Source organism: Chiloscyllium punctatum, chromosome 10 (genome assembly GCF_047496795.1).
Source record: "Chiloscyllium punctatum isolate Juve2018m chromosome 10, sChiPun1.3, whole genome shotgun sequence".
Classification (NCBI taxonomy): Eukaryota; Metazoa; Chordata; class Chondrichthyes; order Orectolobiformes; family Hemiscylliidae; genus Chiloscyllium; species Chiloscyllium punctatum.
The window spans coordinates 23,747,706-23,763,184 of NC_092748.1; the positions used below are offsets into that span (position 1 = coordinate 23,747,706).

Genomic DNA, 15,479 nt, shown 5'->3' on the forward strand with positions numbered 1-15,479 from the left:
TTAAGAAAACATATCCTGAAAGTTCATTGGGGAGTGGGCTAGAGTTAGTTCTGGTGAAGCACCACCCTGCGGTGGACTGAAAAGCTTCCTTCTTCAGTGCAGCAAAGTTTCTCTGAATGACTAGACCTTAGGAGAGACCAACGAAAAAAGACAGGAGGAGCAGCTGGGAGGTCAAACCAAATTAAGAACTGGTCAAAGTGCAGAAAGGAAAGAGCCAGTGGCATTTGATTGTGCTCTCAACCAGAAGATGGACTTGAATTGGGAACTTAACTCGGAAAAATGATATAGGTTAGAATGTGGAGTTGAGGCCACAAAAAAAACCGTGATCTTTTTGAATGGCAGAACTGGCTGGAGGCACCAATTGGTTTAAGGATTAGTGGTGCTGGAAGAGCACAGCAGTTCAGGCAGCATCCAAGGAGCTTCGAAATCCCTTCATCAGGTTTACTCCTGCTCCTAATTCGTATGTGGAAGGATTGAGATTCCCAAATAAAAGCAACTGAGATGGCCCATAAGGGACACCACTTAAGATGCATTCAAAGACCATGTTCAGCGTTGGGGGTTGCTGGGGGGCGGCGGCTGGAGTGGAACTGCAATCTGAGAGGGAGAAATATTTGGCGTGTAGATCCTTTCAGTTTAAAACACCAAAGTGCTCCCAAGAAGCGGGACCTGTATGTTGGGGGCAGTACCAGGTTTGTTTGTGGTAGCCCCGAGGTATAACCCGAGCAGTGGCGAGGCGGAACCACAATATAGAGGAATGTTTACCTGCAGCAACCGCCTTGTTTACAGGACCGGCAGGTTAGCAACCAGAGAAACAGCAGCCAGGGACCAGCAATTCCCAAGGGGAGGAAAAGCCATTCGCTGCTGCGGACTGAACGCACCGCTGACCTTTCACCCTGTAGCAAAGTCTTACCTGGACCCCTAACTCTCAACTTGGAGCCCCACCCCAATTTCCAACCCCCCCCGGCTCTCGCATTCTTTGCCCCTGAATGAGAAATGGAAACTGCAGATCCGTCTTTAGTGGACCAGATGACCAGGTTGAAATTAAAACTGTTGGAAAAGGTAAGCAACCCTACGCGTCTATGCAACGTTTGCATTGGCTTATAGGGACAGGGTCAAAATTCATTCGGAGGGTCGTTATCGCAGAACCGTTTAGTGTCTGGGTGTGGGCATACTGCAGGTAAGCACCGTGCAGAGCTGCTGCCTGACACGCTGTGTGTATGTTACTTGTGATACAGTATCAAATTAGATTGCAGAGTTATCCTGCCCCTTACCTTAAAACTATGCCCTCTGCATGATTGACCCCCTCAACTAAGGAGAACAGCTGCTCTCTATCCAACCTGTCCATGACCCTCATAATCTTACACATTCAATCATGACCACCCTGAGTCTGCTCTAGAGCAAACAATCCAAGCCCATCTAATTTCACCATCCGAGGCAACATCCTGGTGAACATCCTCTCTGCCCAGTCTCATGCTGTCACATCCTTCCCATGATGAGGTGACTAGAACTGCACATAGTACTTCAGCCTGTTTACAACTGGCTCTGTACAACTCCAGAGTTGAAAAGTGTAGTGCTGGAAAAATACAGCAGGTCAGGCAGCATCCGAGGAGCAGGAGAATTGACGTTTTGGGCTTAAGCCCTTCTTCAGGATTCCTGAAGAAGGGCTTATGCCCGAAACGTCGATTCTCCTGCTCCTCGGATGCTGCCTGGCCTGCTGTGTTTTTCCAGCACTACACTTTTCAACTCTGGTCTCCAGCATCTGCAGACCTCAATTTCTCCTCTGTACAACTCCAACATTACCTCTTTGCTCTTATACTCATTTCTACAACTGATTTAAAGTAAATGTCCCTTCTTATGACTTCTTAACTATCCTATTCAAGTGACTTCTTAACTATCCTATCCTACTGACTTAGGGGATCTGTGAATAATTACCCCAAGATCTCTCTGTCTTCTAAGATGTCCAGTATCCTGTCATTCATTAAATGCTCCCTCATCTTGCTTCTTCTTCCAAGGTACATCACCTCACACTTATCAGGGTTAAATATCATCTGCCACTGGTCTGCCCACCTGTCCAACCCATTTATATCTTCTTGTAACCTACAACCATTTGCTTTGCTATTAACCAATCTTGGTGTCATCTGCAAATTTACTTAACATTCCCCCATATTTCCATCTCTATCATTTATGTATAGAACAAACAATAATGGTTTCAGTACTGATACTTATAGTACACTGGACACCGGCCTCCAGTCACTCAAACAACCTTCCACCAGTATTTTTTGTGTCCTATTACTAAGGCAGTTTCTAATCCATCCTGCCTGTTTCCCTGAATACCATGTTCTTTAAGCTTCTCAATCAATCTCCCATGTGGGACCTTGTCAAAAGCTTTGCTCAAATCGATTACAAATGACATCAACTGAACATTCCTCATCCACACACTGGATCACATTTTCAAAAGTTTTAACAAATTTGTTAGGCATGACCTCTTTAGTAAGTAACTGATTTCTTGACTTCCCAAAGCCTGTCCACCATATACAAGGTGAGTGTGATACAATACTCCCCACTTGCCCAGATGAGTGCATCTTCAGCAACACTCAAGCGGCTTGACTTCTTGCATCACTGGCATCCCATCCAGCACCTTCAACATTAACCTACTTTCCTCTAAACACAGAAGGCAGCCATCCAGAACATGCACCATTACAACTTACTACTCAACAGCAGCTTAGAATCCCTACAGTGTGGAAACTGGCCCTTTGGCCCAACAAGTCCACACTGACCCTCCGAAGAGTATCCCACCCAGACCCATTCCCCTACATTTACCCCTGACTAATGCACCTAACCTACACAGCCCTGAACACTACAGGCATGGCCAATTCACCTAACCTGCACATCTTTGGATGTAGGAAGAAACCAGAGCACCTGGAGGAAACCCACACAGACACGGAAAGAATGTGCATATTCCATATAGGCAGTCGCCCGAGGCTGGAATTGAACCTGGGTCCTTGGCACTGTGAGGCAGCAATGCTAACCACTGAGCCACCGTACCACCCTTCTAAACCCATGATCTCTATCACCAAAAAGAACGAGGATATCTGATGCATGAAGACACCACTGTCTCCCTATTCCCTTCTGTAATAGAATATCCTGACTTGGAAATGCATCACACTCTTTCATTACTATGGAGTCAAACTCTCTCCCAAACAGCACTCTTGTGTACGTGGGTAATATTTGATCAAGTTACTGCTGCCCTCTTGGATATTTAGGGAGGGGCAATAAACATTAGCCTTGTCAGTGACACCTGGATCATACAAATTAATTGAAAAAAGCTTCATATTACTCAAAGTAACAATGAACCCTCTCTGTCCACCAATATTAGACCTCAAACATAGAATGATGAGAATAATTATTCCCCAGGAAGTAGGAGCAGGAGTAGGCCATTCGACTCTTTGAACCTGCTCCTTTCAATATGATCATGGCTGATCCTCTGTTTCAAAGCCATATTCTTGCTTTCTCTCCATACCCCTTGAAGCCTTTAGTGGCTAAAAACATCCTTCTTGTATATATTATGTGTTCTGTGATAGAGAATTCCACAGGCTCATTACACTTTGATTGACAAAATATTTCCTTCCTAAATGGCCTACCCCTCATCCTGAGACTCTGTCCCCTGGTTCCAGACTTCCTAACCAGATGAAGTATCTCCCCTGCATCTAGCCGGTCCATCCCTGTTAGAATTTTATATGTTTCAACCAGAACCCCTCTTTTCCTTCTCAACTCTAATAAATACAGATGTAGTTGAACTATTGTCCCCACATACGACACTTCTGCTATCCTGGCATCAAACTAGTGAACCTTTGCTGCACTCTCTCTTTGGCCAGTATATCCCTTCTTACTTAGGGAGACCAAAGCTGAACATAATACTCCAGGTGTAGTCTCATTAAGAGCCTGTATAGTTGCAGTAAGACATTCCTACTCCTGATTTTAAATCCTATTGCAGTGAAGGCCAATATACCATTTTGCCTTCCAAGTTGAGTGGAGGTGAGGTGTAGATATACAAAGGGATCTGGGTGTCTTTGTGCACCTTTCAATGATCATGGTCACTTTGGATCTGATGCTGTCCCTAATTTTCTTCATATACTATGGTTGAGCCAACTTTGATCTTTTACCTTTGCACTGACAGAAATGAATAATTTACGCACATGTTCTTTCAATATGAACCATTGCTTATCCACTGTTAGTCCATTTCATAAGATTCCTCAGTCTATCTGTGCCAATTTGTGCCACATACCTTTGTGTAGAATCAGGATGCTCATTTTGGATTTGAATATTTCACTGCCTGTCTTAAAGAACAATTCTATCATAATTTGATTGCTCTCTGCCAAGCGACCTACAGATCAAGATTGTTAATAAATCCTTCCTCATTGCGCGGTAGCCAGTCGAGATTAGTCTGTTTGCTGTTGGTTCTTCAATGTATAGGTCCAATAAACAAAGATGTACATACTCCAGGAAATGCTCACATAACATACCATCGCATGCATCTCTGATTTCTTGTTTATTGGCTTTCCTTACATCTTCACAACTGAGGGCCTCTAGATAACACCCTCCAAAAGTTTCTGCCCTTCGTATTTCTTATTTCCCATCATGACAGATTAGCTCAGAAAATCGTGATTTTAATCTACTCCCTCACTAATGGAACGATTTCCTTCTTTACTAACAATGTAATCGCATGTCCTTTCCTTTTCTTCCTCTGTCATTCCGAAATAATGAATACCCCTGAATGTTCAGTTCACATCCTTGGTAGACCTGCAGTTGTGTCTCTGTAATCGCATCTATTTCATAACCATTTAGACCGCAAAATATAAGAGCATAATTTGGAAATTTAGCCTATCGAGTTTGCTTTGCCATTCAATCGTTGCTGATATGTTTCTGAACACCATTCTCCCGCCTTCTTTCAGTAACCCTTGATCCCTTTATTAATCAAGAATATATATAACTGCCTTAAAGATGCTCAGTGACTTAGCCTCCACAGCCTTCTGTGGCAATTTGTTCCACAGGTTCACCACCCACTGACTGAAGATTCCTCCCAATCTGAGTCCCAAAGGTCATCCCTTCACTCTGAGGTTGAGCCCTCAGATCATAGTCTCTCCTATTGGTGGAAACATCTTCTCCACAACCATTCTACCCAAGCCCCTCAGTGACCTGTAAGTTTCAAAGAGATATTCTCTCATCCTCATAAACTTCATTGAGTAGACCCAGAGTCCTCAGCCACTCCTCATATGACAAGCCCTTCACTTCTGGGATCATTCTTGTGATCCTCCTCTGGAAGCTCTCCTAGGTCAGCACATCTTTCCTTAGATACGCAGCCCAAAACTGCTCCCAGTATTCCAAATGCAGTCTGACCAAAACCTTATACAGCCTCAACATCCCTGTTCTTGAATTCTAGCCCTCTCAATATGAATACAAACATTGCATTTGCTTTCCTAACTATCAACTGAACCTACATGTTAACCTTAACAGAATCCTGAACTAGGACTCCCCAGTCCTTTAGTGCTTCAAATTTCTGAAGCCTTTCCCCATTTAGAAAATACTCTGTTCTTCCTATCAAAGTGCATAATCTCACACTTTCCCACATTGTCTGCCTCCTCTTTGCTCACTGTCCTTGTCTGTCCAAGTCCTTCTGCAACTTCCTTGCTTCCTCAGCATTACCTAACCCTCCACCTCTCTTTGTGAATTCTGCAAACTTACCAACAATGCCCTCAGTTTCTTCATCCAAATTGTTAATGTATAACATGAATAGTTGTGATCTGAGCATTGACCCCTGAGGAACTGCACTAGTCACTGGCTGCCATCCTGAAAAGACTCCTTTATCCTCATTTTCTGTCTTCTGCCAGTCAGCCATTCCTCTATCCCTGTCAGTATCTTGCCTCTAACACCATCCCAGGAACCTGAATCCTTCCTTTATATACCATTTCTCCAGCTATGTACTCATTTGGTATCCTATTGTTTTTATTCTTGCTAGCACGTGGAACTGGTAGCTATTCTGAAATTATTACTTTCGAGGTACTACTTTTTACTTTATGTCCTAACTCCTGATGCACAGCTTGTTGGCACCAGGGAGGCAACATACCATCTTGGAGTCTCTGCATATCATCTATTGCAGACTGTTGCTCTTACTATTGAAACCTCTTTCACTACAGCCCTACCATTCTTCTTACTTCCCTCTTGTACACCAGAGACGCTCTTGGTGTGAATGACTTGGGTTCAGCTACTATCCCTTGAGAGTACATGCTAGAGTGGGATTTCTCCATTATCCACCTTCCTATACTCTGCCTGTTCGGTCATTTTCAGCAGTGTGCCCACTTAATTGAACATGTTGTCCATGATAATCTCAACATTGTGAATGCTCCACAGTGAGTCCAGTTACTGCTCCAACTACAGAATGTGGTGTGTTCATGTGTGTGTCCATGGTTTCCCACGTAGCTTTGTCCAACAGTATTGGTGGAACATCGTGTAAACTGCATTTGGAGTGCTAACACTAGCCCAATAAGAACTTTACACTTTGGGTTATTTACAACTTCTTTTTTTTGTTACAAAGTTTTGTTGTTGTCTCACCTCATCTACTCTGTGGCATATTGTTTACAGTCCACAAAGTACTTTCATGTGTTGCCAATGGGGTTTTAGAAGCAAGTACAGAAGCCCTTTTTTGGACAGTAAGATCCCATGGGCTGCATTGTAATAAATGATGACTACTCTTTTATTCACTTTGGTTGAGGATTCGAGCTTGGACAGAATGTCAGTGAAACTCCTTTAACGTTGCACAGATGTAATAGTCTCTATTATTTGATCATGTCCTTACTTGTGAAAACTCAATGCGCTGACTCAAGTGTAGGTTATGCAACAAGGGAAGGGGAATAAATGAATATTAAAAAAGGCCAACTGTTCTGTTGATTTTGACTGTGTCATTTTGGAAAGGAAAGATTTGAGGAGTTCTGATAAGAGGATAGCAGGAATATTGAAAACATAGAGTAGGAGTACACCATTCAGACCTTTCAGTTACATCGTGGTTTATCAGATGTCACTTCCTCTTCCTGCTTTAGTTCCATAATTCTCAATACTCTGCCTTACCAACACTCTATCTACCTTGATACAGAAATTTTCAAACTCAAAATCATCCATAGTTTTTCTTGGGAGAGGGATTATTCTTTATGGGATGTACTTGCTGCAGCACCTCAGACAAGCCTAATATTAAGTATTACTTTTTCTGGAGTCTTCACCTCGTCCTGCCCTGCCACCACTCTCATCCTTGGTGAGGGTTGGTATGAAGGGAATAATTTCTTTCAAGCTATCTGATCAACTCCTTTAATCATTTTAAATATCTCAGTTGTAACACCCTGATCATTATACTCCACTTACTTTTCATTCATTCTGATCAATCTGCATTGGATCTTTTCTAAGGCCAATATGTTGAGATGTGCACTCCTAACAGAGTGCAGCAATCCAGATTGGGGCTAAAAGATATACTTAAGGAACTGTGGAGTGACTCCACCCATTTGCATTCGGCATCCTTGAGATAAAGAATAGAACATAGAACATGGAAATGTACAGCACAGAACAGGCCCTTTGGTCCATGGTGTTGTGCCGAGGTTTACTCCTAATGTAAAATATAGTAACTTAACCTACGCACCCCTCAACTCATTGCTATCCATATGCATGTCCAGCAGTCACTTAAATGTCCCCAGTGACTCTGCTTCCACCACCACAGCTGGCAAAGCACTCCATGCATTCACAACCCTCTGCTTAAAGAATCTACCTCTGACGTCTCCTTTATACCTTCCTCCTAATATCTTCAAACTATGACTTCTCGTATCAGTCAATCTTGCCCCAGGAAAAAGTCTCTGGCTATTGATTCTATCTATTCATCTCATTATTTTGTATACCTCCATCAGTCTCCTCTCTTCCTCCTTCTCTCCAGAGAGAAAAGTCCGAGCTTATTCAACCTTTCTTCATAAGGCAAGCCCTCCAGTCCAGGTAGCAGCCTGGTAAGCCTTCTTTGCACCCTCTCCAAAGCCTCTGTATCTTTCCTAGAGTAGGGCGACCAGAACTGGACACAATATTCCAAGTGTGGTCTCATTCCAACGATCACTCCATTAGCCTTTTTCATTACTTTGCAGAGCTGTTGACTAGCTTTTAGTGGTGTATGAACACATGGGAATATGAAACAGAAGAAGTACACCAGTCAATAATTCATGGTAATCTTATTGTGTTTTGAATTCCATATTCACACCTATCCTGCTAACCCTTGACTCCCCTGTGTTAGAAGAATCTATCCATCTCTGTTATAATATATGCTGAAAATGTGTTGCTGGAAAAGCGCAGCAGGTCAGGCAGCATCCAAGGAGCAGGAGAATCGACGTTTTGGGCATGAGCCCTTCTTCAGGAAGTTCAGAAGAGACATCCTTTCCATATCCACCTTGTCAAGATCATTCAGGATTTTATACGTTTCAGTCACGTTACTCCCACTATTCAGTTCCAGGGAAAACAAGACCTGTCTGTCCAACCCACCCCAATCAGGCAATCCACTCATTCCAGATATCAATATTATAAACGTCCTCTGAATTGCCTCTAATCCAATTATATCCTTCCTGAAAGAAAGAGACACAGTATTCAAAATATAGTCTCATCAATTCCCTGTATAAATGAAACATAGCATTCTTACTTCTGTAACAAAAACAGAAATTCCTGGAGAAACTCAGCAGGTCTGGCAGAATCTCTGGAGAGAAAAATACAGAGTGAATATTTTGAGTCCAGTGAGCCTTCGTCAGCACTGTTACAGTCTCTGTGATCAGGGCCTACACGGGGTCATAACTGGGCCCAGTAATAGGTCCTGGATCTCGAGGGGTCCTGCTGTTGACTGGTCAGGGGGCAGGGCTGCTTTGGGTGGGTCGAGGTGTGGGACTGGAGCCTGAGGCCAGGAGCAGTATTTTGTTCATGATTTCTGTCTCTGTCCCTGTTTGTGATCACCACTATCTCAGCTTCAAGATCAAAGACAATGCAAGTTCCAGGAGCTTGTGGACTGATGTATTACTAACTCTCCAGCTCTGTTTCCACATGATAATCCACACTGAAGGCAGCACTGTGATAGAAAAGAAACAGTCTTTAGATAGGGGATCCAAGAAGAGAGAGTAGGAGGAAAAGGTCAGAGTTCATTAATAAAATGCAGCAGAGTGAACTGAAGATTATAAGCTATTTAAAATAATTCTGGAGTGTGAGGTTAATCCAAGAAATATAAACAGCATTAAAAACTAAAACAAGAAATGTGTTACAGTCATAACATGGAAAAGTGACTAGAATAAGGAAACAACTGTTCGATTATACAACATGAAAACAGCAGGAAACAGTGCACCAGCCCATAAATAGTGCACCAGCCCATAAACAGCGGGAGTTTGATGAAGGGCTCCTGCCCGAAACATCGATTCTCCTGCTCCTCGGATGCTGCCTGACCTGTTGTGCTTTTCCAGTACCACTCTAATCTTGACGTGCATGTTTATAGTCTGGTCAGACTGTAATGACTTTCCCTTTATCATGAGTGTTCTTTGGGGAAGGAAATTTACTGTACTCACCTGGTCTAGCCAAATGTGACTTCAAATGCATAACAACAAAGATCATTAACTCTGAACTGCCCTCTGAAATAACCCAGCAAGCCACTCAGTTAAGGGGCAATTGGGGATGGGCAACAAGTGGGCAACGTTGACTTCCACACTTTATGAAAGAACAATTTAAAAAATAAATGGGGAAGTTGTCTCCCAGTTTGCTTGCCACTTCCCTTCACCACTTCCCCTTGCATTGCCTTTCCCATTTCCTTTGCTGGGAGGGAGCAGGCAACACGAAAAGTGGTGTGTGGGGAGGGAATCAAAAGAGTGTTGGATTTGCCTTCCATTCTTCATTTGATTTAATGTGGACAGCTGCCTGGGACATCCCTGTCAGTGGTGCTCCAGGCAGTGATAACTGTGTGTTTATAGGACATTCTCCCTCTAGGGATGTAGAATGTCGAGGCAAGAGGAAGAAGGAAGCTTACTTAAGACTGAGGAGGCAAGACTCAGACAGGGCTGTAGAGGGTTACAAGGTAGCTTGGGAGGAACTGAAGAATGGACTTAGGAGAGCTAGAAGGGGGCATGTAAAAGCTTTAGTGGGTAGGATTAAGGAAAACCCCAAGGCATTCTACACTTATGTGAGGAGCAAGAGTATGGCCAGAGTGGGAGTAGGGCTGATCAGGGATCGTGGAGGGTACTTGTTCCTGGAGTAGGAGGAAGTTGGGGAGGTCCTTAATGAATACTTTGCTTCAGTATTGTTGTTTGCGAGGATAGCGTGAAACAGGCTGATACGCTCGAACAGGTTAATGTTAAGAAGAAGGATGTGCTGAAAATTTTGAAAATCATGAGGATAGAGAAGTCCCCTGGGCAGAAGGGGATATACCCAAAGTTGTCACGGGAAACAAGGGAAGAGATTGCTGCCCCTTTGGCAATGATCTTTGCGTCCTCACTGTCCACTGGAGTAGTACCAGATGATTGGAGGGTGGCAAATGTTATTCCCCTGTTCAAGAAAGGGAATAGAGATAATTCTGGGAATTATAGACCAGTCAGTTTTACATTTGTGGTGTGCAAATTATTGGAGAGGATTCTGAGAGACAGGATTTATGATTACTTGGAAAAGCATAGTTTGATTAGAGATAGTCAGCATGGCTTTGTGAGGGGCAGGTCATGCCTCACAAAGCTTATTGAATTCTTTGAGTATGTGACAAAACACGTTGATGAAGGTAGAGCAGTGGATGTGGTGTATGTGGATTTTAGCGAGGCATTTGATAAGGTAGGCTCATTCAGAAAGTAAGGAGAGAAATTTGACTGTCGATACAGGGAAATTTGGCTGGCCCATAGAAGACAGAGGGTGGTAGTAGATGCAAAGTGTTCATTCTGGAACTCAGTGATCAATGGCGTTCTGCGGGGATCTGTTCTGGGACCTCTGCTCTTTGTGATTTTTATAAATGACTTGGATAAGGAAGTGGAAGAGTGGGTTAATAAATTTGCTGATGACACGAAGGTTGGTTGAGTTGTGGAGGGCTGTTGTTGGTTACAACGAAACATTGACAGGATACAGAGCTGGGCTGGAAAGTGGCACATGGAGTTCAACCTTGAAAAGGGTGAAGTGATTCACTTTGGAAGGTCGCATTTGAATGCAGATTACAGGGTTAAAGGCAGGATTCTTGGCAGTGTGGAGGAACAGATGGATCTTGGGTTCCATGTCCATAGATCCCTCAAAGTTGCCACCCAAGTTGATAGGGTTGTTAAAAAGACATATGGTGTGCTGGCTTTCATTAGCAGGTGGGTTGAGTTTAAGAGCCGTGAGGTTATACTGCAGCTCTATAAAGCCCTGATTAGACCACACTTGGAATATTATGTTCAGTTCTGGTCACCTCATTACAAGAAGGATGTGGAAGCTTTGGAGAGAATGCAGAGATTTACCAGGATGCTGACTGGACTGGAGAGCATGTCTTATGAAGAAAGGTTGAGGGAGCTAGGGCTTTTCTCATTGGAGCAATGAAGGATGAGAGGTGACTTTGTAGAGGTGTGCAAGATGGTGAGAGGCATAGATAGAGTGAATAGTCAGAGACATGTTCCCCAGGGCAGAAATGGCTGTCACAAGGGGACATACTTTTAAGTGATTGGAGGAAGGTTCAGGAGAGATGTCAGAGGAAGGTTCTATACACAGAGAGTGGTGGGTGTGTGGAATGCACTGCCAGCGGTGGTAGCAGAGTCAGATACATGAGGGACATTTAAGCAACTCTTGGATAGGCACATGGATGATAGTAAATTGAAGGGCATGTAGGTTAGTGTGCTCTGAGAGTAAAATAAGAGGTCGGCACAACATCAAGGGCCGAAGGGTCTGTAATGTGCTATACTGTTCTATGTTCTATGTTGAGGCACAGATAAATGTAATATTCTGAGCCCTCTGATACCACGTCCTACCTCCCCCTTGACCATGACTCCATTACGGCCCATCAGGCCACTATTACCCACATTATCTGTTACTTCATCACCTCCGGTGATCTCCCCTCCACCGCCTCCAACCTCATAGTACCCCAGCCCTGCACTGCCCAGTTTTACCTGCTCCCTAAGATCCACAAACTCAACTACTCCGGCTGACCTGACATCTCTGCTTGCTCCTGCCCCACTGAACTAATTTCTTCCTACCTCAACTCCGTTCTCTCCCCCTTGGTCCAGTCTTTTCCCACCTACATCCAGGACACCAACCACACCCTCCACCTCTTTGGAAACTTCCAGTTCCCAAGCCCCCAACGCTTCATCTTCACTATGGACGTACAGTTCTTATACACATTCATACTATACAATGACACCTGCAGGACCTCAGTTTTTTCCTCTCCAACAAACCCATCCAGTTCCCCGCGCCCCCACCACAACCAACACCCTCCTCTGCCTTGCCAAATTAGTCCTCACCCTCAATAACTTTTTCTTCAACTCTTCCCACTTCCCCCAAATCCATGGGCCCAAGCTATACTTGCCTGTCTGTCAGTTATGTCAAATAGAAGGTCTTCAGTATCTACGCGGGTACTGTTCCCCACCTCTTCCGCCGTTACATCGATGACTGCATTGGTGCTGCATCCTGCGCTCAGGCAGTTCATCAACTCCACCAACAACTTCCATCCTTCCATCCATCACCGGCAACAGTTTATGGACCAACATTTACGACAAACCCACAGACTCCCATAACTACCTGGACTACACCTCCTCCCACCCTGTATCCTGCAAAAACACCATCCCGTTTTCCCAATTCCTCTGTCTGCTTTGCAACTGCTTTGATGAGGAGATGTTCCACAACACCAAGTATCGCAGATGCCCACCTATTTTAAACAACATTTCTCCTCCGTGTCATTCAGGCAGCCCTCTACCACACCTCTTCCATTCCCCACTCCACTGCTCTAAACCACTCTCATCAAACATAATAAAGACAGAGTCCCCTTGTATAGTGCATTAAAACGCATAAAGGTTGCGAAATCCCCAGGAACAGATCAGGTGTACCCTAGAACGCTGTGGGAAGCTAGGGAAGAGGTTGCTGGGCCTCTTACTGAGGTATTTGTATCATCGATAACAGTGGGAGAGGAGCCAGAAGGCAGGAGGTTGGCTAATGTGGTGTCACTATTCAAGAAAGGTGATAAGGAAAAGCCAAGGAACTATAGAATGGTGAGCCTGACATCAGTAGTGGACAATTTTTGGAGGGGATTCTGAGGGACAGGATTTAAATGTATTTGGAAAGAAAAGGGATTTGGGATAGTCAACATGGCTTTATACATGGGAAATCATATCTCACTAACCTGATTGAGTTATTTGACAAAGTGACAAAGAGGATTGATGAAAGCAGAGTTGTGGATGTTGCCCATATGGACATCAGTAAGCCGTTTGTCAAGGTTCCGCATGGTAAACTGGTTAACAATGTTAGATCACGTGGAAAACAGGGAAAGCTAGCCATTTGGATACAAAATTGACTAGAAGGTAGGAGACAGAAGGCAGTGGTGGAGGAGGGTTGCTTTTCAGACTGGACACCTGTGACCAGCGGTGTGCCACAAGGATTAGTGCTAGGTCCAATACTTTTCATCATCTATATAAATGATTTGGATATGAGCATAGGAGACATGGTTAGTAAGTTTGCAGATGATACCAAAATTGGTGGTATAGTGGACAGCGAAGAAGGTTATCTCAGAGTGCAATGGGACCTTGATCAGATGGACCAATGGGCGAAGGAGTGGCAGATAGAGTTTAATTTAGACAAATGTGAGATGCTACATTTTGGTAGGGCAAATCCAGACAGGACTTACACATTTAATGGTACAGTCCTGGAGAGCATTGCTGAGCAAAAAGACCTTTGAATGCAGGTTCATAGCTCCTTGAAAGTGGAGTCACATGTCGATAGGATAGCAAAGAAGATAATTTGCATACCTCCCTTTATTGGTCAGAGTATTGAGTTCAGGAGTTGGGAGGTCATGTTGCGGCTATACAGGACTTTGGTTAGGCCACTTTTGGAATATTGCGTGCAAATCTGGTCTCCTTGCTATAGGAAAGATATTATTAAACTTGAAAGGGTTGAGAAAAGATTTACAAGGATGCTGCCAGGCTGGAGGATTTGAGCTATAAGGAGAAGTTGAAAAGGCTGGGGCTGTTTTCCCTGGAGCGTCGGAGACTGAGGGGTGACCTTATAGAGGTTTACAAAATCATGACGGGCATGGATAGGTTGAATAGTCAAAGTCTTTTCCCCAGGGCAGGGGAGTCCAAAAATAGAGGGCATAGGTTTAAGGTGAGGGAAAAGATTTAAAAGGGACCTAAGGGGCCACATTTTCCCCCAGAGGGTGGTGCATGTATGGAATGAGCTGCCAGAGGAAGTGGTAGCGGCTGATACAATTACAACATTTAAAAGGCATCTGGGTAGGTATATGAATAGGAAAGGTTTAGAGGGATACAGGCCAAATGCTGGGATTAGATTATTTCAGGGTATCTGGTCGACAGAGACAAGTTGGACTGAAGGGTCTGTTTCCGTGCTGTACATCTCTGTCTATATGACGATGAATCACACTATGTCCACCAATTCCCACATACTGCAGCAGTAACACATAAACAGCCACTTACATGCTATAACCTTTGAATCCCTTACAGACCAAAAAAACAAACTCAGCCTTGATTACACTGAATGCCCTAACCTCCCTGACTCTCTGTGGAAAAGAATTCCAAAGACTGGAGAGAAAAACATCTCCCTCACTTCCATCTTAAATGGGAGACCCCGATTCTGTAACTATGCCCACTGGTTATCAGTTTCTTCCATGAGAGACAAGATCCTTTCAGCATCCTTAAGCAAGCCCCCTTGAAACCTTCATGTTTCAATCAGACCACCTCTCACTTTTCTAAATTCCAAAAATAAAGTCCCAACCTTCTCAATTCTTCCTCGTAAGAAAACCCTTTCATCCCAGAAATCAACGGTCGACCTTCTATGGAAAATGTAGGGAGACCTGCAAGTATTTTAGTGTGCTCTCACCAATGCCCTCATAATTCTAGAAAGATTTCCCTCCTTCCATATTTCAATCCTCTTGCATTAAAGGCCAACATTCCATTTGCCTTTGTGATTACTTGCTGTATCTGCATGCAACATTCTGTAGCATTACACTCATTTATAATTGTGCTATCAGTTCAGTGAACATGCTATGAAAGCTGCAAGCATTCAGATTGAAAAAAAACCCTTTAATTCTGTTTCTTTACCATTTTCCCCAACTCTGACCTTATTTGCTGATGTACTGTTATGTTTGTACACCCTGTCCTTTCTTGTCACACTGCTTATCAATGCCCTTCATCACTAACCTTCACTATTGCCTTGTCCTTTCTGCTTAACTTACCAAATCTCACCTCACATGAACGCTCCACACGCTT

The 15,479-nt window shown here is 43.8% G+C and overlaps 1 protein-coding gene across 2 annotated transcripts in view; it reads left to right on the top strand.

Annotated features, from left to right (window-relative positions):
- The first annotated feature begins 947 nt into the window (after positions 1-947).
- c10h21orf58 (chromosome 10 C21orf58 homolog) overlaps positions 948-15,479 on the top strand; it is a 64,125-nt gene continuing 49,593 nt past the window's right edge. For both annotated transcript variants that reach the window (XM_072578705.1, XM_072578706.1), the window contains exon 1: positions 948-1,059. In XM_072578705.1, coding sequence (XP_072434806.1) covers positions 994-1,059 — 66 coding nt within the window. In that variant the 5' untranslated portion in view covers positions 948-993. The remainder of the gene's footprint in view (positions 1,060-15,479) is intronic.